The sequence below is a fragment of the Rhyacophila brunnea genome, unplaced genomic scaffold (assembly GCF_057557595.1).
Source record: "Rhyacophila brunnea isolate RB1 unplaced genomic scaffold, BYU_Rbru_1.0 scaffold_17, whole genome shotgun sequence".
Lineage (NCBI taxonomy): Eukaryota > Metazoa > Arthropoda > Insecta > Trichoptera > Rhyacophilidae > Rhyacophila > Rhyacophila brunnea.
In genome coordinates this window covers 33,693,572-33,715,875 of record NW_028232827.1, presented here as the reverse complement: position 1 = coordinate 33,715,875, position 22,304 = coordinate 33,693,572, and the positions used below count along the sequence as shown (strand labels likewise).

The 22,304-nt window shown below is 32.4% G+C and overlaps 4 protein-coding genes across 10 annotated transcripts in view; 2 read left to right on the top strand and 2 right to left on the bottom strand.

Annotated features, from left to right (window-relative positions):
- Ptpmeg (protein tyrosine phosphatase Meg) overlaps nt 1-6,309 on the top strand; it is a 33,168-nt gene extending 26,859 nt beyond the window's left edge. Inside the window, exon 15 of the mRNA XM_085944272.1 lies at nt 1,002-6,309. Within this exon, the coding sequence (XP_085800398.1) occupies nt 1,002-1,109 (108 nt within the window). The 3' untranslated portion in view covers nt 1,110-6,309. The remainder of the gene's footprint in view (nt 1-1,001) is intronic.
- LOC147073988 (uncharacterized) overlaps nt 1-22,304 on the bottom strand; it is an 895,029-nt gene that overhangs the window by 643,510 nt on the left and 229,215 nt on the right. The window lies entirely within an intron of this gene.
- On the bottom strand, nt 8,512-15,215 carry Mettl2 (methyltransferase-like protein). Of its 2 annotated transcripts, none has more exons than XM_085944296.1 (3): nt 14,907-15,215; nt 14,138-14,290; nt 8,512-10,497 (listed from the first exon to the last, which is right to left on the bottom strand). In XM_085944296.1, exons 1-3 carry the CDS (start codon nt 15,158-15,160, stop codon nt 9,681-9,683), a joined length of 1,224 nt encoding a protein of 407 aa, XP_085800422.1. In that variant the 5' UTR covers nt 15,161-15,215; the 3' UTR covers nt 8,512-9,680. The 2 variants fall into 2 exon arrangements, with proteins under 2 accessions (XP_085800422.1, XP_085800423.1); XM_085944297.1 differs by having other exon boundaries at nt 15,076-15,215.
- Nucleotides 15,762-22,304, top strand: part of shep (RNA binding motif single stranded interacting protein alan shepard) — a 226,130-nt gene continuing 219,587 nt past the window's right edge. For 2 of the 6 annotated variants that reach the window (XM_085944281.1, XM_085944278.1), the window contains exon 1: nt 15,762-16,113. The gene's annotated coding sequence lies outside the window, so the exon portion shown is untranslated. The remainder of the gene's footprint in view (nt 16,114-22,304) is intronic. The other 4 variants (XM_085944280.1, XM_085944277.1, XM_085944279.1 and 1 more) reach the window with 2 other exon arrangements.

Genomic DNA, 22,304 nt, shown 5'->3' with positions numbered 1-22,304 from the left:
AGTCAGTTTACAGGAAGCCAGACAAGAACCGCGCCAATTTTGGCAATTTCATGAATTGAAGAATGAAAACCTAACCTAACAAATAATCTAGTAAATCAGGTATTTTCAAAATTTGTTTGCCGCTAGCTTCCTGTAAACTGACAAGAACCTTGTTTTATTCAGACATGAATTCAGTACTATAATACGACCCAAAGAGGTTGAATAGTATTTAATATACGACCATATATCGAGGGCTTAGTGTCAAACAACACTATCTACAAAAGTGCAACTTTACAGGAGAGCCAAAAAACGTTATTTTAGATTCTTGTAACTCAACAAGGGACACGTTTATTTTAAACCTAATGTTAATATTTTATAATTTATTGTGTATTGTACATTTATCTTGCTTATGATGATGTTAAAATTTATAAGGATAGTTTAAAAAAATATATGAAAACAAGGGTAACTTATGTAGTTAGCGTTAAACTTTACTGACGATTTAATAAGAAATTAGAAAAGATTGACATAACGTTGTTTGACTATCATGTAGCCGTAAATGTAAAATAACATTATCTCAAAAAAAAAAAAAAAACACTTTTTTGTAGATAACGTTGTCTGACTTTAAGCACTCGATATTTCGGATACAATATTTCACGGTGAAGTGTGACACGACGAGCTGCATACGTACAAATTTCCAGACACGATTAAAATATGGCTGTTATAGCCATGATCCTGAGCAGCTTTATGACAAATGTGATTTTTTTGTGATTGTTTATATAAATCAGTGGTCTACCACTTGCGACTCCATGCCGTTAATTGCAGTCCGCTGTCTAAATAATTTATGTACAAAAATTCCAGCATGCATGAATAATTTCGAAGACCACTAAATTATGGTTTTACTGTATTATGAAAGAAATATATTTTAAAATTTGGTGACTATCATAGTAAACCGACGACTTAGTCATTGTTGAGAGTTTTATTGAGTTGTATCATGATATTAATAAGTTTTTGTCTCGTTTCAGAACCAATACAGGTTTGTATGTGAATGTATCGGATCGGCAGCTCAGGCGATGGGTCTCCTGCCGCCCGACCAGCCCCCTCCGCCCTCCTCATCACCGCCCGAACATTGACGCTGAAGAATAATTACAGTTGTTACTAGTCCACCCCTTCCTTCTGTCCAATTGTCTCTGTATTAGAAGCACGATTCGAAGAAATATATCACCAGTGGTAAACTAAACCATCAACTCTCATACTCACTGTCCAACAAGATCTTCTTGGCTACGTGTTAAAACTGTGAACTAACAAGCTCCTCCCATTTTCGATTATAGCGCCTTCCGGTTAGCGATGAGTTATCCACGTGTTAAAACTGTGAACTAAACAAGCTCCTCCTATTTAGTCGACGACAGCGACTTCCGGCTTGTGCCTAAATCTTCTTGTTGGACAGTAGTAGAATCTCTATAAGCCAGTTTGATTGCATTCAATTTCCTAGCAGTCGATAGTAAGTATCTCTAATAAACTAATAATGCACTATTTCTGTTGAAACTGAACTTCTCTCTAATGTGATATTTTTATATGTGACTACGATACTACTGTATTATCATATTGCTACAATAGAGGACTTAAATTGGCTTAAAAAAACAATATATTGAGATTTGAATTGTTGTGAAATAATGTTTCTTTCGAAGTGTACAACTGATTTGAGATAAAAATAATGAATAATTCCACTCAATACAATATACATAATACTCTAATTTATTTCACAATACGTATCAATCTTATAGAAAATTGTTCTCACATAGAATTGATGAGAAATATTGAAGAACAAAGATATTCTTATTCATGTTGTGTACTTGATGTGATAGAGGTTGCCGAACTGGTGAAACAACAAAGGGGCCAGACATGTCTCGGCGAGTAGTCAACCGCTAGATAAATGCAGTCATACAGTGGTACGTAAGAGGTACTAAATAGCAACATGGTCACCCTAGAACTCGTCCAGCTCGGTCAACGTATGTAGCAGCCAAGAATGTAGAAAATCCTTCATCCAGCAGTAGATAAACTCTGTCTGATAAGTATCTTTATTCTAGAAGATTTTGTGATGGAAAAATGACTGTAAAAATCGTTTCGTGTATTTTGTAATTGAGTGGAATTTCTTATTATTTATTATGTTATTATTACCATTTGATATTTGGCTTAAGATAATATTATTTACAGATTATTTGTAGTAGATACTTATTTACACATTTTTGTATGACGAATCATCCGTGCCATCGTGTGTTTTATATTGTGTGCCGTGTTAACTTTAAATCGTCCGCAAGGAAAGCCATACCAGAATATGACAGCGAAAATACCTTTCATTTTTAGCACTCGCAAATTACCGACTATCAAAATTAAACAGCAATTATTATAGTACTTAAATGCTTTCAAATATTTTTCTTCGATAACTATAGGTCTCAACCCAAACCTTGGCCCCAGTGAATCAGGTGATAACTACAAAATTGTAATTTCCAATTTCAATTTAAATAACTATCAACTGAAGTATTTGTTTTCCCCTTTAGTAGTGTTATTAATCATTTTATATTATCTGTTTTGATTCATTAAAATACTTTTGTGTCAAAAACTCGCGTGCCATTTTTTTTATTATAACACAAATCAATTTGATCGTTGGCAATCAATTTTGCTAATGTTTTTGACTATGTGAACTACCTATTCTGATTTAATTTTAAGTATTGCAATATATTTATTTAGCTTATTATATTATGTACTATTAAAAGCAAATAGAAACATTTATGACGGCTTTGGCTTTCTACACCCATGCGTATTTTAGTTTTTATAATAATTTATACATTCTGGTTTTAAATCAGTTTAAACTCATAATTTGTGACAAGGAGTTGTAGCTCATTGGAGACATAATGTCAATTTTACTACATAATAATATGGAATATATAAACTTAATAATACTAACTAATTTACTCTTCCAGTTTGTATTTTATCATACTTTGTAATAATTGATGAATTTCCAAAAACAAAGTGTACAATAACATGTTATTTCAATACATTTTTACAGTAATTTAATAATAATTAGTCATAAACATTTTTGTATTACATACTATCCTATCCTATACTGTGATTTAAATTTTTATTTATCTCTTCTAACAAATTATGTACTTAAGATAATGTCTTTGTTGTTCAACTTTTAATTTTGATCAATATGTAAACATTACTTTCATTCAATATTTTCATATCATTTAACTTCTTGACCAAAATAACAATCAAACCCGACTCAAACTATGTTTCTATAAGACCCATATTTCTATGTATTCCAATTTGACTGCATTATGCATTAATGTACCTAGTAAAGCATTCAAAAAATGAATTGAAAACCATATCTACTAGCAAAGTTTTTCTTCAAGAGGAAGCTTCAAAGAAACACAAAAAATAGCAGTTATTAAACAGTATTTGAAATTTAAAGCTGTCCAAATATACTATGATACATAATCATTATGTCTCAAATAAACATATTTCGTGGACTTATTCCAACTAAATGTATCACTATTGATTGTAGTAATATTTATGCATTTTTGTGTAGTGAAAAAACTAATTAGTTAATCATTATTATAATAATATAGTAAGTACAAAATAACATACATTTACCGTTTTTATATCTTAAACTAAACGAAAATTCGAAAAAAAACAATTCACCGAAATGTCAAAATATAAAATGATTCATTACATGATTCTATGTGAAAAGTGTCTCGAAAACCTTGTGATTTTTTGTGTTTTATTGAAGTTTCCACTTGAAGCTAATAATCTCAGTTTGGCAAAAAAACTTATAATTAATTGTCTACAACTATAATTATTCTTGATTTTAATACATATCTCATTTTGATCATAGATCTGCTCTGAAATATGACAGATTTGTACCATTTCTTTTAAGAATCCATCCATTGAAATAATAGCATTACTGTTAATTTCTTAAATTTATTATATTCCGCAGGGTTCTGAAAATCCGTCAACTTATAAAAAAAAAAACTATTCCGAGCCTCTATACTCTTAAGTTGTTTATTTGTTATCCTATCACACTCGGTCCCTTATTGGTCTGTACAATTTTTACCAGCTGTAAGTAAAATGGAAATTTGAGTTTATGTCTAGTATCTACAAATTGTGAATTCATGTTTGGTCCATATTTGAATCTCCTATCTGTCCGTATAGACACAAGCTATTATATAGTACCTAAATTGTGACAAACTCAGGGCAGTGATTAAAATAAGATATCTTGTGTTGAAGGTAATATAAGATAAGAATCTAATATTCTTCTACTTGCCTAAAATCTAGATACCGCCTGTGTTTAATAAGGTATTGTGATGTGGGTACGCTAATATTAATTTGTTTCTGTATGGACGATACAAAAAACTGTTTTCAAATTTATATAAAGTATAACAGTGGCGGAGACTGGCTGTTGGATGGATGTGAACGATTATAACAAACGAAAAGAATGACACTACACTTCAGCTCGTCGCACAAGACTTTACCACTTCGCCACAAAGGCCAATTATGTTGCATTTAGAAAATTTGCAGTGTCATATTGCCAATGCGAAGATCTCTTCACTTAGATTGTTCGGCAGTTTTGTATTACTTACTATAATTTTTAATATTGTCTCTACGTGCTCCTCTTTCCCATGAGTACTCTTAACTTAAAGTCATGTAAATTCAGTCAAAGCACATTTGAGTGCATGGCGACCTCATTCTTGGGTAACTGCTCCTGAGACATTCCCAGTCATAAAAACAATGATACTTCATATCAAACGTAGGGTCCCGTGATACTCCTGATTAAAATCGGGTGTGATTTGGTGGGGCCATTAACTTCAATGTTAGACTTTACTACAAATCAGGAAAGAATAGTCCAAGTGTACATTTCAGGAACAGTTCGGAGATAGGCATATTACTTTGGGGAATCTAGAGGTGTCGCACGCCTATTAAACCGTGGCACGGTAAAAAGAACTGCGAGTGGACGGTACCACAGACTCATGGATATGCTTTACCTCCGCATAACATCTAATGTCCGAACCGCTACTGAAATTTATACCTAGACTGCTACTTATTGCGATTTTTGGTTGCTTGTTTTAATGTTGATTTGTTGTAATGTTGAACAAGCTTAAGATAGTGATCAATGTGTCGCCATGTACATGCAATATACAACAACGCCCAAGTAATAGAAAATTTTAGAACAGACTGAATTTATGTTCAGTTTATTTGTGTAAAGAAATGTATCTAACTATTTACAGACATGATAATTTCAATGTAGTATTTAAAAATGTTGCTACTATCTCATGAATAATAAATTTATTAATTCGCACTATTCATGGCAATTATCTTTGACCGCGGAGCATTTAATTACTATTTAATTACCATTTAACCCGATAGCAGCTAAAGTATCGTAGTAGGATACTTCTGCCGCCGTACACCTATGGCTGATAACGTTACACCATATTATGTAACTTTTAGATTGAATTGTCAATAATGCAGGAAATATTTCGCATGGAACACTGCAAATGCCATTAGAAGTACATCATTTTGAAATGGCGCGAGTCCTCATTAGGTGATATCGAATGGCCAATTAATGAGGGCACAACAGGTGTGCCGTCCGAGTGGAAAGGATTAAACTGTTAAATAATCACTTAGCATCGAGTCTTCGCCGCTGTAGTACAGTTTGTAATTATGTGGAAAGTGCAATTTTTGGAAACAAATTTTCGACATGTGTAATATTTAATTCAATAATTTCAATCACATATAATGTGAAAATACTTTTTAAGATGTGTGTATTTTTTTGTGAACAGTTTCGTTTGTTTGGCCATGTCTTTGTGAGCGTTGTGTTTACCTTTTGCAGGTTTGAATTTTATTCCATTTGCATACTTAATTCGATCCTGAAATAAACTATTGTGAATTTGTCAACAGGTCAAACGGTTCATGTTTAAACTTCATAACAATATTGACAAATTAGTGTTTAAGTGACTTGAAACTGCCTTCAGATAAAAAATAATATTAATACTGACTAAATTTTAAATACGAGACATAATTAGTACAAAGTAGTCAGTGAGGAATTGCAGTGGCTATTTCGATGTATTGTACTGTACACCTTAGAATTAATTGCACAACGTAGACTGTTGATCAACTCTCTAGTCCTAAACAATGATATTGTATGTTTTTTTAATAGAATTACTAAAACTTGCGCCCATATTGGAAATTTAAATAATTTTTAAGTATAATTATTATCATAATTTTGGAATGAATACTCCTATGAAACGTACTTAAAATAAATAAATAATATACTTATATAGATTTAAATAACATTTTATTAAACATGTGTTTTATTAAGCCTATATGCATAGAATGTCACTAAACACTAATCAGCCGTTATTCGAGTAAATAATGTTTAGTGTTTAACGTACGACGATAATAATGGCGTGTTTTAACTATAAATTAAAGTACCGATTATCTATACAAACCAGTGTAGGTAAGTCAACCTACAATGGCCGAGTGATTACCGCATCGTCTTATAATGTTGTTGGTTCTGGGTTCGAATCTCAGGTTTGGCAAATTCATTTGTTGGACCCAAACTATGGACCTAATGGATAGATCAAGTGGCGAACATCCATTTCTTGTAAAAAAACAAAAATCTGTTAATACAATGTTGTGGAGGCCCATATGATCTTTTTGCAATCGAACATGGTTAAAAAAAAAAAGGAATGTCAATTAAAAGAAGCAACGTTGCCATGCTGATTAAAATTTTCACATTTGTCATTCTTTTCTGATGTACAGTACTCTCTCAGTAATCCGCCACTCCAAAAACCAGACAAGTGTCCAATTAGTGAAAGCGGCGGATTATAGTGCATACATACAAAATATGGTAAAAATTAAAACAGGTATTTCGTAAAAATAGTTTTTTTGAGAAATTTCTACTCGCAAATTACGGTTAATTTATAATCAAAATCAAGTATTTACTAAATTATACATATTCATAAATTAAGTTCAACTATAGGTGCGACGAAATTTTAGACTCGCTGGCAATCGAAGAGCGAAAGTCGAGCTGTTAACACGTCAATTTGTTTCGTGATGGCGACGGGGGTATTAATTCTTAAATCGCGTAAATATGCTAAAAAACATTACCCATTTACTTGAAAAAGAAAACATGTCAATGAATATAAATTGTCTGTGTTCTGGCAGAACACACTAACTGGAGAATACTAGTTTTGAGTAATTTGACTTTGAAGTTGTTAAAATGTTTGAAATGGTCTATCATGTGAGTTTATTAAGTAATCGTAAAAAGGATGACTTTAAAATAAAGACCGTTTATTTATTAAGAAGGTTTCTAGACGGTAAAGTTTGAAATAAGGAACATTTTGGTATAACTAACTCAATATGTCATTTTTTCGAATTTGTGTGTTCTGCCAGAACAGTGACGATATTATTATTGTTACTAATAGAACAATAAACAACATTAAATGGACGCATGTTGGATTTATATGACAAATTATATCTCGTTCGGCACGCGTCATTTGCACAATCCGTGCATCGCCTAGCGACGATCTATTTAGACCATGCCTCAACTAAATATTAAACAGTAAATCACTTGACACAAACAGTTGTTCAGTGAGGCAGATATTCTTGAATGGCTTAGGATTCCTGGCTTTCCCTATGACCAAAAGCTTCATTTTGTGTCTTGGTTGCATTAGACGGCGCAATAATTATTGTGATGCGGTCCTTGGACATTTTCCTGCCTGGTACATTACTTTCTTCGCGATGAACGTACGTTTTACGAAGGAGAAGTTTCCAAAATAATTCCGTCTCATCTACGTTGTATACTTGTACGCGGTGGACTACTGAATTTGAAAATCGAATACCGGCAAATTATAGAGCTTGATTTTGTGCTCTCAGCTAATAAAAATAACGGCGGATTATAGTAGTTGTCGGATAATCGAGCGGCAAATTACTGAAAGTGTACTGTAGACATAGCTTTTGCCATTACTTCGATTAATGTAATGTTGACAATCTATGCAGCTGGGCCTTGGTAAATTACGGATAAACTAAATCATCCAAGACTTGAATAATATAAAATTGTTGACATAGCAATCCTTTTTATGTGGTGTATTTAAAATATTAATAACGAAATTAACTTTTTTTGATATTGTTTAAAACAGAAAATTAATTATTCTGTGATATCTGTCTCTAGCAAATAAATAAAATAAATAATAAAGACTAGATTGTGTTCTTCGCAATCACCGCTTAGAAAGAAAAGAATGTCAAAGTGTCTTGTAGATGTCCCAGACCAAGTGGTAAATCTGACGTTATCTTAAAGTAGTACATATACCGTTATAATATATAATGTTAGTTTTCTTTCTTTTTAACTGTGATTATTGATATGTATGTATTATCATCATTTTATTTCTATGTGCATGCTTAATAATATCTAGTATTATAATATATGAAAGTGAATATTTATTTTTGATTGTCGTGGTTTTCAATAAAACATGTAGCTCGAAACTATAAAAGAATTGTTTTATTTTTATAAGGTTACATGTAAATTGTACATACTTAAAACATTTCACCGTCTCACAGTTCGCCGTGAGCTTTCTATCGGAAAGAGATGACAGTATACTATACGGTCTCCAATTTTATTAGTTTCAATAATATGAACATTAATGCAATTTTCATAGCTGATTTTGGCAAAATTCATGAATTCAAGAATGAAACCCTAACCTAACCCAACAAATAATCTAGCATATCGGCTATTTTCTAAATTTGTTTCCCGCTGGCTTCACATGTAACCTGACAAGAACTGTGTTTTATTTAGACATGAATTTTGTCAGTACTATACGACCCAAAGAGGTTGGACAGTCTTTAATATACGGCCATATATTTCCGATACATTTCACGGTGAAGTGTGATACGGCGAACTGCATACAAACACATTAAACACAAACACATACATGACACGGCATTACAAACAGCTCTTCTAACTTCACATCAGTGAGTCATTAACTGTCACCAATTCTCTAAACTTTTTAAGGAGCGCAGTGCACATATTTATGAAAAATAAATTTTCACACATAACTCGATCGAGATAAAAGTCTCAATATAATTGGCGAGTTGACAAATAAATAAAGCTCTATTTGTAAAGTTATAGACATGAATAACTGTTTTAGAAATTACGTCTATATTGCACAAGAGCTTTTGGCAATGCACATACAGAATTTATTGTGTAGTGTAAACTTTTTCGATGAATCCAGGAATTCAAAATAAGCGGCGAGCCGCAAGTAAAACACCATTTTTATATGTACACTATCAACAAAAAAAAACAATCTGAAGAGAGGAATGGAACTGTTTTACGTCTTTTAACATTTTTTTAAATTCAGGTGTTAATTTTTTAATTGAGAAAGGCTTTCACGGATAAAAATGTGAATCTTTTCCACAAATATAATATTGCCTGTGCCTGGTGTAGATGGAATATTGGTCAGGAGACTGGAGTATTAAGGCAAGCTACTGAGTCACAGTCATGTTTAAAACAGCTTTATTGAATCACTTAGTCCAATAAAGCGGGATAGAGATAGAAAGAAGAGATAACAACATTGACGCATTTTACTTTTAAATTAACGCTCAAATGTGGTCTCATCTGAGTTGATAGTTCAATGTTTCACATACATTATTCAAATTTTCCTGTACTTTGCCTGTATCCATACTCTATACATCGTCAATTTTTTTCCTCGATTAACTTGAAGTCTTCTGTCGATTAAGTTCTGTTCCTCCTGAAACCCGTTCGATGTAAACAATTTAGTTATTTCTTCTTGCGTAAAAAAATACACACGCGTTCCATCGCCGCGTGCGTAGAAATGGTCTGCTAAACATCTGCCACGTTTCAAACGCAACTGCGCCAGATCATAACGGCCGTAGTCGCGTAACAAAACCAAACCGCCTTTCCGCAAAGCTTTGTGAGCCTTTTTCACCACTCCCTCCATTTTGTCCGGATCGATCGCAGACAATACAAAAATAATAACAATTATATCAATTGAATTATCTGCAAATGGCAATTCCCAAGTGTCCGCTGTAGCGTCCAAAACAAACGCGTGACATCGCTTCTCATCGTACAGAGAATTTTCTTTTAGTAGTGACACGGCAACAGGTGAAAAATCGCAGCAGTATACAAAAAGGTTCGGATCTTTGCTGTATTGAAGTATTGGGAATACTGTGTTGCCAACACCGCAACCTATTTCAAATATATTTCTCTTCTGATTACTTGTACCAGTCTCTTCATTTAAATCATTATTTTCTCCTATTTTCATTTCTGTGGATGGATTTAGAATTTCACTTCCAGATAAATCAATTGAACTTATGCTGTCTTCTAAATTCGATGATGGTTTTTCTGCGTCGGGTTTTATTTGAGGATATACTCTTTCCGGAGCATTGGGATTGTCAGGTGCCAATTCTGGGAATTCCGTGAAAAGCCAGTGTCTGTCTTTGAAAAATCTGGAATTAGGTAAAACAAATAATAAAAATTTTACTTATTATGTACATTCAATTATATCTGAAGCATTATTATTTACAAAAGATTAATATTCAAATATCACAACAGGGAATTTAGAAGACTTTGTTGGTGTTAACTGAAAACAAAAAAATATTTTCTGTCCTGTTATGTTAAACTAAACTACTAGGGATGAGTGGGTATTAAAATAAATTGTTAACAAACTAAATTGTACTATTATATTACACCCACGATGACCGCGCAGCTTAAGCGTCGGCCTATAGCATCGTGGGTCCCAGGTTCGAATCCTGGGTATGGCAAGTGCACATATTGTTTTTCAATTTGTGTATGAGTCAGAGTCTGGACTAGGGAATCCAATCCCGAGCCAAAATTCTGATCCCGGGACTGGTCCCGGGATTGACATTTTTTCCATTGTTAATATAAAATTTTTATATTTACAAATAACATTGATGAAATCGGTCAAAAATAAATCTAGTATAATTTATACTATTTAAGACATTTATTGTTAATATTGTATACGTTCAATCTTGGAAATACACAAGTTTAACGGAGTAAATAATATTGTAATTTAAATAATAATGTGAATTTAATAGGAGATTGCTGTTTCTGATAGTAAAGACTTAATGAATGGATTAGCAAGATTTAAAATCGTTAAGCAAATAATCATGGCGTACCTACTTATGGCCTTTCCGCTTCATAAATCTAATTAGTCAGACAAATATGAAACTGCCGTAAAACGTATGATATCATGGTGGAATTACTTTGTTAAAAGTGCGAAGCATTGTTTTTTTTCAATCTTTCCATTTTTAATAATTTATGTGAAAAAATAAAATGAATCGGCAACCTACACATGGGTATAAATCAAACTTCATTCAAACTCAGTTTATTTCTAATGTAGTTATTTTTTTATTAAAAGTATTTTTTCTGTTATATTTTCGCTTTTATTTTATTTTCCATAAAAATTGATAAAAAAAATTAATCCCGAAATCCCGGGATTATGTTTATCAATCCCGGGATTCATAGGTATCGAAAATAGCTCGGGATCCCGGGATTGGAATCCCTAGTCTGGACCTAATAGGTTAAGCAAGTGGCTGACATTCATTTCTCGTAAAAACAAAATCTGTTAAGGTGCATTGGGGTAATTCCGAATATGGGTATATTCCGAAAGTTCAAAAATTCTACCAATCGAAGCGATATTTTCCTATTGGCAACATTTAGTCTAGACACCATGTTCATTGTGCTCGCCTCGACAGTCGTCGCTAGTCGCTAGTGTCAACAATGCGTGCATACCATCAAGTTTTTTCGGAGAAGTGTTTTTCGCGCCATTTTTGCTGATTCGTAATTACCCCAACTTACATATCTCGAAATTCTGGTAAGTTATTTGAATAAGTGATTGCTTTTACGATAGATTATCGTTTTTTACGAATTGTGAGAGGAATACAATGTCCTAGCTGTGTTTTTAATTTTTTTTCGGAATAACCCCAAAGGGGTTATTCCGATTTATATTCATTCCGCAATAGCCGACTTAACTTTTTCATAGTAATTGGCAGTGCTTCTCAATCTGTAAAGATACTAAAATTATATCTAATTTAGATGTACATAATATACTTAATTAAATTAATATTAAAGTAAGTAAATTTAGCGTCGTCCTAATAAGAAGCTATCGCACGTCCTATTATATATAATCTTGGGTAAGTGCGGTAACACCAGCCTTCACTTAACAGCATAACTAGTGTATCCGACATCATGAGCGAATATAGCGATTCTGATATTATAGATTATTTTGATTTTGAAGTATTGATGGATGAATACTCTGAAGATGATTTTAAAATATACATGGAAGAACCAAGGTCACAAAAAAACAAAAGATGTGAAATATGGTGAAAGTTTAACTGACGAAAAGATGCTCACCAACAACGATTCAAATTCTCTCTGTACTAAGAGTAAAGGTGTTGGCAAAAAAAGTGAAGGTAAAGAAAATCAAGCGGATAAAACAGACAAAAAAAACGAAGAGAAAAGACACATTGAAAGAGAAGACAACGTTGATGTTTTTATAAAAGGAAAAAAATATCACAACTAGAGAAGACTCAAAAGAAAAGGGCAAAGATGAACAACTGCTACTAAAACTGAAAAATAAAGATATAGTATACAAAACTCAAGAAAAAGACCCTCAAGAAGAAGGAAAATTACAAATTAAATGATTCAGTGCTTGTCAGATATTCAATCAGAAAAAAATGGAGGTATTATATTGGGTTCATAGAAGAAATAACAAAACATGAGGAAACATACTTCTCTATCAACTTCTTAAAAACTATGAGACCACAGCAGCAGCTAACCTTTATTACGACCAAAAGAAAAGATAGTGACAAAGTTCCAGAGCCATTATAGTGAAGAAGATAGATATACAAAAAAAAGTGCTGATGAAAAAGAATATTATTTATTTAATGATAAAGATAGAATTTATTTTGACTGATTGCGTACCAAACCAATAGATCATTATTATGTATATATGAGGCTTTCAGACCGTGTCTTAATCAATTCTGTTATATTTTTAAACAGTGTAGCCCGCATTTTAGTTTTAGGTTTGCTAGCAGGAATAAATTATAAGTTTATGCCATAAAAGTAGATGAAAATAATTAAAAAGACAAGTTCCAACTTTGATTTAACATTTTTAATGTTGACTAATTTAATTGTATGGGTATGAAGAAAGTTTATTTTGCTATGCAAAAAGCAGTAAGTAAACAAAAAACATCTTTATAAAAAATATTGTTCTATCAAGGTAGGCAAATAAGAATGTAGACTCAAATAAATAAAATAAAATAAAATGATTTTTAAAATAATCACTTTCTTTGATTTTCCTCGTCTTTATTTTATTGATTTAAGGTGGTAGGTAGTTGTGTCATATTGAGATATTTTTTCTCATTATTTGTCACCGGTGGGAACAAAACTGGTAGTGACAACCGGGAATAAACCTGCTCTGCTCCATCCCGTTCCACAATTCCTATAATCCTAAGTACTTAACTGAAATGTTGAGAACCACTATCTTTTTTTGGGGTAATTCCGAACTAATAGTATCAAAAGTTAGGGATTATGGAAACTATTAACAAAATTGATGATATTTTGTGTTAGGAGTAATTACGGTCGAAAAAGAAAGGTAAACCTTCGGTCAAAGTGCAATAAAATCAACTTTTGAATAATTTCGGAATTACCCCAAGATAGTTCGTAATTTCCCCAATGCTAAAAAAAAATGACTCAATATTTCAAATTCTCAATTTAAAGAACCCAACTATATATTCAAGAATCTAATATATATTTATCATACATCTTTTCTTTAAGTACACAGGGGTAAAACAATAATGGCAGTAAATATAAAACACTTTGAATAATTAACCGAAATATATAACCTCTAGTCATCTCATAGAAATTCCTGTCGGAATTACCCCAATGCACCTTAATACAAACCTCCACTCAGTGGAGGCCCATGTGATCAGATACGCCTATTAGGATCAGATACGGTCGGAATGAAATGAATATGAATGAATATATATAATTATTCATTGAATAAAAGAAATAGTGAATTATGAATGAATGAATTATTATAATTTGATGTACATAATTGATTACCTGTTGGTGTGTATTGTGTAGAAGGCATCCCAATATTTATCGGCATCATTCTCAAATTTGGCAATTTCATCGTTGGAAAATACAATGTCTGAATTTCCTGACACCTTCACGCGGGCTTCTTCCTCCAGCTCTGGTCCCCATTCGACATTATCCCTAGAAAAAAAACATGTCATTATAATATTATAACATACCTACATAATTTTGAAAACACTTCAGAGAAAATATATAAACAATAGAAAAAGTAAGACACCCAGCAGGAATCGAGCCTGCGTATCGGGTTTCGCGCCCATGCACATTGAGCACAATGCTATAGTTATCCTACCTAATTGTGACAAATTTTAACTAATGCATTTTACAATACTCTCTGAAGCGCTTTTCAAATTGAGTCACTATTGGCTTTTGTATTTTAAGCTAACTACATTAAATATCACTAAAAAATACCAAATGTTTAATGCGCGAAAAATCACTGATTAGTCTCCTATAAAATTATCAATATGGGCTTACCTCTGCATACAGATAATTATTTTGATGGCAATGTTATCTACCTTAGAAAATTCGGAATATTTATCAATTTTTAATTACTTCAATACAGACCAAATGGTCACAATTCAGAATATGTAATAATTGTTTCGCTCGGACATGAAACAACCCTAAGCTGCATCACGAATATGGAAAAATCTACTATCACAGACGAGGTTAGAGTTCACATCCTTAGATGATTGGTACATTTTCATACAGATTGTGTTTGCATATTATAAAATATACAAACCAGGCATTGAATTCAAATACTCGGCTCTTATCTTTAAGGTATCTTGACCCGTGTTGAGGTTTCTTTCGATACCTCGTGTGACATTTGGCGTTGAGGTTATGTATGCCGAGAATAATTGGTCGTAATGTTCGGCGTAAATGAGAAAACGTCAGCTCCGCTAACTTCCTACCATGCACTATGTTGGAAAACATCAGCACCATCCAATAAGACTCTGTTGCCAAATTGAGGTCTCTTATCATCAGCTGGAGATTCATCCATTCCTCAACTGTCAATCTGACATGTGTCAAAAAACAAACAGAATACCAGACTAGGTGTTGCTACACCACAAAAATATTTAAAAAAAAATCGTTCGTTTTTATTTGGAATACGCAAGAGGAATACGTTTCGAGGAGACAAAAAACACAAAAAAAAAAATCAGAAATTAAGTCATTCAACTGTGTGTAAAGGTTTTCTATAACAATTAAATTCTAAAACATAATATCATTCGATAAATAAATAGGTAGAAGAAAGCGATAGGTAGTTATTTATGTACCTATCTATAGTGGGTAGTGATATTTTAGTTGAAATACCTATAGTTATATTAAAATTTATGAATTTATGTACCTAAATAAAATTAAATTTAAATATGAAAAACCTTCTTATCATGACAAGGTCATTTACAGAGTCACAAAGTGCATACACTGCACTTTATTTTTTATAATCAAAAATGGCAATATATAAGTAATTTACACTATATATTTCTTATTTTGATTCTGTAAATATTTCAGAAAAATTGCATGTCCTTGCTAAACTTTGTTATGAACATCACAGATTGCGCTGCACAATTTATAAGACATAAAAAACCAAAATAAACACAGTTCGTGATAAAACTGGATGTCCGCCGCTAAATATAGCTAAATGAGCTAAATCCGGGCATTTTCGAAATGAAAACGTAATAAAGTTGGCGATTTGACGCTGCAAGCTGCATTTATTGCGCTTTTGACAGATATGTCAAAGCGATAATTAAATGTTGCGCGCGCGGGTCAAGGGGAGGCCGACACACGAAGCAATCAGTGTAGGCGCGGAATAGGGGCGGTTCTGAGCTCACACAGTCACTGGACGTTGATTTTAATTTGTAGTTTGTAGTGGTTAGAGTTCCAAATGGTGTTTAACAGTCTGACAAAAGTGCCTTCGTTCCATTAATGTGTTTATATCAACATTTTTATCGGTAAGTTTACAAATACTTCATTAGTTTGTACCAGTGTCTGGCTGACCGAGGGGGTGATTCATAGTTGAATTATTGTTTGCTTTATATGTTAATTTCAGGCCGCAATACTCGGATCTATTAGAAATCACGAGTGTCAACTGTTTGTATGGCATACTATCCGGCTTCGTTTGAGATGTTATGTGTGTAGGGCGGCACCCTGAGAATCGATCGAGTCTGATAATAATAATACCTACGTACTCTGGTGAGCGCCCACCGATTTGCCGACTGTCTCACGTGTCTAGCACTTCCCGGCTCGCCTCTTCCAACAATATTAATCCAATAAAAGTGATCAATTAGATTATTTTCATTGCTGTACAATACGAATACATCCGGCGACCTATTCAGCGATAATTATACCACTTTACTTTATCCTAAGTTTTAATTACAAAATGCATTAATGTTTTTATCTAGTGAATTTATTTAAAAATTTAGACCCTGAATCGATAGATTTAAATTGGTTTTGATATCTTTTTTACAACGTTCATATTGTGCATTATAACAAAAATACCATAATAATAGCTATTATCAACTGGTGAAAAACCTAAGTATAAAAATATCAACTAAAATATAACAATATAAAAATGTAAATAATATGTAGGTATTTACACGTACGTAGATACTTAACGATAAGTCCAAATGGCTACAATATTATGTATTTCCCGATTTATATTTCCTGATAGGCTTACCAACAACCGGCTAGGATCAATTTTTTCAAACGGTTCTGGAAACTGGCTCAAACCAGAAAAAATACTATAATTGTATTATAATTACGTGGTCCATTTATTTATACCAGAGCTCCGTAAACTTTTCCAGACTCACGCCCCCTTTTATATACCTATGGACATATTTAATTAGGTACTCCATAAAGCCAGCTACAGTAATGATAGATTGAAATTTGATGATAAAAGTACCTACTTATCTGAAATTCCGTGATGTACGTACAATTTTAATAGTGTTTAAAAAAATCGTATTTTCTCCTACCATTTTGTAAACGTCCTATACTATTTAATAATCTGCAATGTTTGCTTAAATTACTTTAAATTGAATTGAGTAAATTATGGCAGAACGCACCTGTCTTCCAAAACATTTACAAGCAGACCCCTCAAAAACACATAAAATGACACATATTTACTGGAGAATAATTATTTGAATGCGACATTTTGTTATTTTACATTTTTACATGTCTGACTTCTGACTTCAAATCGCATAACATGATTTATGCTACGGACAAATGATTCGTCTAGCACCCCAGGGGGATCATAGCATTACTTTGGTAATCACTGGTATATTAATAATAAGTATAATAAAAAAACGCTATTATTGCATATTATAATATATTATGTAGGTATACGAAATCAAATAAAATGAACTGCGGCCATTTCTTATTAGATTCCAATTGGAACAATATAAGATTAAGATAACAACTTACTTGTATTGGTAATATTTAGGGAACTCAGAAATAATGGGAACTGAAATATCTAACGGGTAAGGAGTAGCAAGCTACCGATCTCGAGTGCAGAAGAAACGGAATAAACTCAAACACGCGTCAAGAATACGTCATACGTCGAATACTGACAACTGCTCTCGGTTTATGCTTTGACGCTCATTTAATAGTGGTGCATTACACACACTATTGCAGGCCCATAATGCGTGGTTCATTTTCGTAGGACACTCACACATTTAAAACCCTGCGTCATAATGTAGTGTATTGAATATAGCCTATCGGAATTCTATTTATTAATCTGTTCTGTGGTATTACATAAATCAAAATACTCTCACAAAAGAAAGAAATCCTAACTTACGATTCCTGTGGGTCTATTCTATACTTATCGACCGTTAAAGTGATAAAATGATAAATAGGTATTATCAAACTTAGGGTGGGTTTTTATCAAAATATTAGCTTTTATTGTAACAATTACAATAAGTTGGTTTTTATTGTTGCACATATCTTGCTACTGTTAAAATATAGCACTTATTGCAACAATAAAAACCAACTTATTGTAATTGTTTCAATAAGTGTTAATACTTTGATACAAACCTACCCTAAGTTTGATACTATTTATCACTTTAACGGTCGATAAGTATAGAAGAGACCCACTGATCTGATATTAATACTAAAAGTAAGCAGGTGCCCAGAATTTAAATAGTTTAAATCACCTTTCATAACTGATAATCTAGATCAGGGGTAGTCAACCTGGTCCCTACCGCCCACTAGTGGGCGTTCCGGTTTTCATGGTGGGCGGTAGTGGTTTTAACAACCTTTTCATTATGTTTTCATAAAATTCTCCGTGACAATTTAAATTTCAGAAAATATACTAGGTATTTGTATCGCCCTCGCATAAGTTTAGTTCACGTTACTTCTATGTATGCAAAGTATAAACAAAAAGATAGATTTAACTACAGTAAGTTGTTTTATAAAGATGTATTCTGCCAAACTTAGCGAAAGTATTCGGTTAGTAATTATTACTATAATATGCTTTAACTTGTCTTGCTGTAACTCTGCTTTATAAATTACTTATATAAAGTAAAGGTACTTCCGTACTTTATAAATCACCATTACTGTGGAACCGGTGGGCAATCAGAAAATTTTACTACTAACACTAACATAGATACAAAAGTGGGCGGTAGGTATAAAAAGGTTGACTACCCCTGATCTAGATGGCTATGATTTTAAAATCTAATTTCAATATGAAATTTTCTTAGTTGAATATTCGGACTAAATTTCTTTATTGACAGAACGTTGGCAGAGAATCGATTGCGATATTTTAATAGAACATTTAAAATAGTTTTGTACTCGATTCGACGATAATCTCCAGATCAAACCGATATTATTATGTACCTATTTAAAATTGTTTTACTTTTCCTTGAACGTTTTTTCTCTCTTGAAGTAATCGCGATGATCACAATAAACTATTCCATCTATACCGGTGCTTATGGCATAAAAATACAATGCCAGTCAAAAATCAAAAGTAGTTTGTACTCTTGGTAGTCCAGTGGCGAAGGGTGGAGGTAGGCTGTTAAAATCCGATATAAATAGTGTACACAAAACATCGTCAGTCATACGTATTAGTTTTCATTAAACTTAGACAACAATTTACAGATAGTGTTAGGTGGTTACTTTTTAAAAATCTATTAAACCCTGCCTACCCAAACCACAATAGTTTAGCCATGTGGGGGATACGATAAAAATAGTGAACACTTTTTCAGTCATACTCATTATAATACATATTACGTAATGTGTTTGTTAGTTTTTTTTTAATTCATTAAGGGGGGACATGCTCAGCGTAGGTCAAAATGGAGCTTTTATTCTATTTTCAAAGCATGATCCTGGACATTCCTTAAACGTTGTAGATAACCTATTTACATAATTTTGAAGCCTTACTATCCTTTATATTTATTTTAATCATTTGATGACTGCATAAAGTATTTTTATCACATAAAATAGTATTTTTTTTAACGGTACATGTTCAAACACGCACGTTTACATCATCTTCCTCCCTACTTCAATTATAGTTCGTCAATTTATGGCTACGGCCGTATGTTGTAGCTTAACCACTGGGGGATGCCAAAAAATGGCGTATTTCAAAAAAATACTACCTTATTCTTAGGTCAATAATTATTATAAAGCAATCATTATTCGTAGGATGTTTATCACACTTGAATGGTCAAAGACATTGCTTATAATAAGTATCTTTAGAATCATCTTCAAATATGTTAATCTTGCCGATTTTTTGAATAATAAAATGCCTAATTCTTGTCAAATTTGGGATCACAGAGATTATCAATATAACTTTTTATCGTGAATATTTTACAAAAATTATCTCGTAATAAATTATACTAATGGTTTCATAAATGCGTTTAAAAATTAATAAACGTAAAAAATCTTAACACCACTGCAGAGTTATGTACCGAAATATGACTATATTCTAAAACATTAGAGCGAGAGGTTTAAAAGAATACTATTTTATGTAACAAAAATAGTTTATGCAGTCATCAAATGTTTAAAATAACTATAAAGGATAATAGGGCTTCAAAATTATATAAATAGATTATCTACAACGTTTAAGGAGTGTCCAGGATCATAGTTTGAAAATCCAATAAAAACTCAATTTTGACCTACGACGAGCACGTGGGCCGTTAAGCATAAAAGATAAAAAAAATTCTGTCTATAAAATATCTAAAACTATGTATGGTTTAATGGCATAATTTTATAGATAGACGAATATTTTTTTGACTATTACCTATATATTATGGCTTGGTTTACGTAGGGTTTAATTGAATTTTATAAACAAACAAACAACACTATCTACACCAGTTGTTTCCAAACTTTATGTTACTACGCCCTCCTTTAAAAACATCTTATCTTGGCGTCTCCCCTCTTATTTCATAAAATAATATACATTTTTAAATGATAAAAAAAACATACTTGACGAAATAATAACAAGATTTTACTATATAATCATTAGAATAGATATATAATCATATATTAATTTTTAATGCGAGGATGTGCTTGTTTGTTATATTAGCACAAAGTTTATCAAGTTGCAAATTTCAGCAAATCCCGTTTCGCAAAAGTTTATTTGCTTGACTTATTCTTCACTTTGATTCAACAAGAATTGAATAAGGGTTTCACTCTGAAATTTTTGGTTCAATGAAGTGTCGCATTATAATTCTTATCATTTTTTTTTAAATAGTAGTCAATCCAAATTCATCATCTTGATCGCGCCTCCTTTTGCCCTAGTCTGGGGCTCCCCAGGGAGGCGCACCTCTCAGTTTGGAAATCGCTGATCTACACATTGTGGTCTTAATTCAATGAAAACAAATACGTTTGACTGACAAAGTTTATTGTGCACTATTTATGTCGGATCTTTACAGCCTACCTCCAGCCTTCGCCAGTGCTAGGTTCGTACCGCACGTTCCAGAAAAGTGTGCCTGATTGTATATATTTTTAATTTCCTAGGAATAATAAATTTTACACTACAAAGACTTTTCAATTATTGTCATGCAGTGTGTCTAAATGAGATGCTCATTCCATAAGCAAGTGGAGAAGAATGGCAAAGTATTAGTTTGATCAACTGCATTGTATTATGAGTTAAGCGCAATGCAATAATAATATTGTGATATCTCGAGTGGTTTATCAATAACTGACATGGGTCAGAAAATAATAAATCAATATGTATTTCATTATCAGATACCTATTCTATATGCTATATACATAAACATATAAATAAGGTCTATGGGAGAAATATAATTCATTAATTATTATTATATTTCAAACACAATATGTAGGGTAACTGTCAACCTTTTTACGTTACGAATATGTACGTTAAATAAAAAGAATAGCAAAACCAGTTATATTTTAAAGCTGTATGATGATAAAAAACGATAACACCCATAGGTAACAAAAAAAACTTTTTATTTTGCTCCCCATTCTTGGGCACGCTCATAGATTCATTCGCATGTTTTATTTGTCATATTTTTTCGATCGTTGTGTGGCAGATTTCGCCACAATTGCTTCGGTGAAACTCAAAGGTATATTAAACGTTATTTCACGTCACAAAATTTATTTCCGTGCATCATGTGTCTCGACTGGTATTTCCAACAGTATTCGAAAAAAATCATTTTTCGTGACCTTTTTTGCGTTACAGTTAAGGCTATACCTCAGTTGAGGCATGTTCTAAAAATATCGTGGCTAGGCGATGCGCGGATTGTGCAAATGACGCGTGCCTAACGAAATATAATTCGTCATATAAATCCAACATGCGTCCATTTAATGTTCTGTTTATTGTTCTATTAGTACCTAACAATAATAATATATTCATTGCAATGTCTTCTTTTTCTAGTAATGGGTAACGTTTTTTAGTTATCTTTACACAATTTAAGAATTAATACCCCCGTCGCCATCGCGAAACAAATTGACGTGTTCACAGCTCTACTTTCGCTCTCCGATTGCCAGCGAGTCCAAAATTTCGTCACACCTATAGTTGAAAATTATTTGCTTTTTCACTGAAATACCGTCTTAAGCTGAATTTACTTTACCCCGTGTGTAAAAAAGTTACAATTTAGAAGTTAATAATCGATGTATGATAAATAGATGTATTGAAAAAGCGTTCCAATGGTTTTAATTGCTGGTCCAACTAGCCATGCGCGTT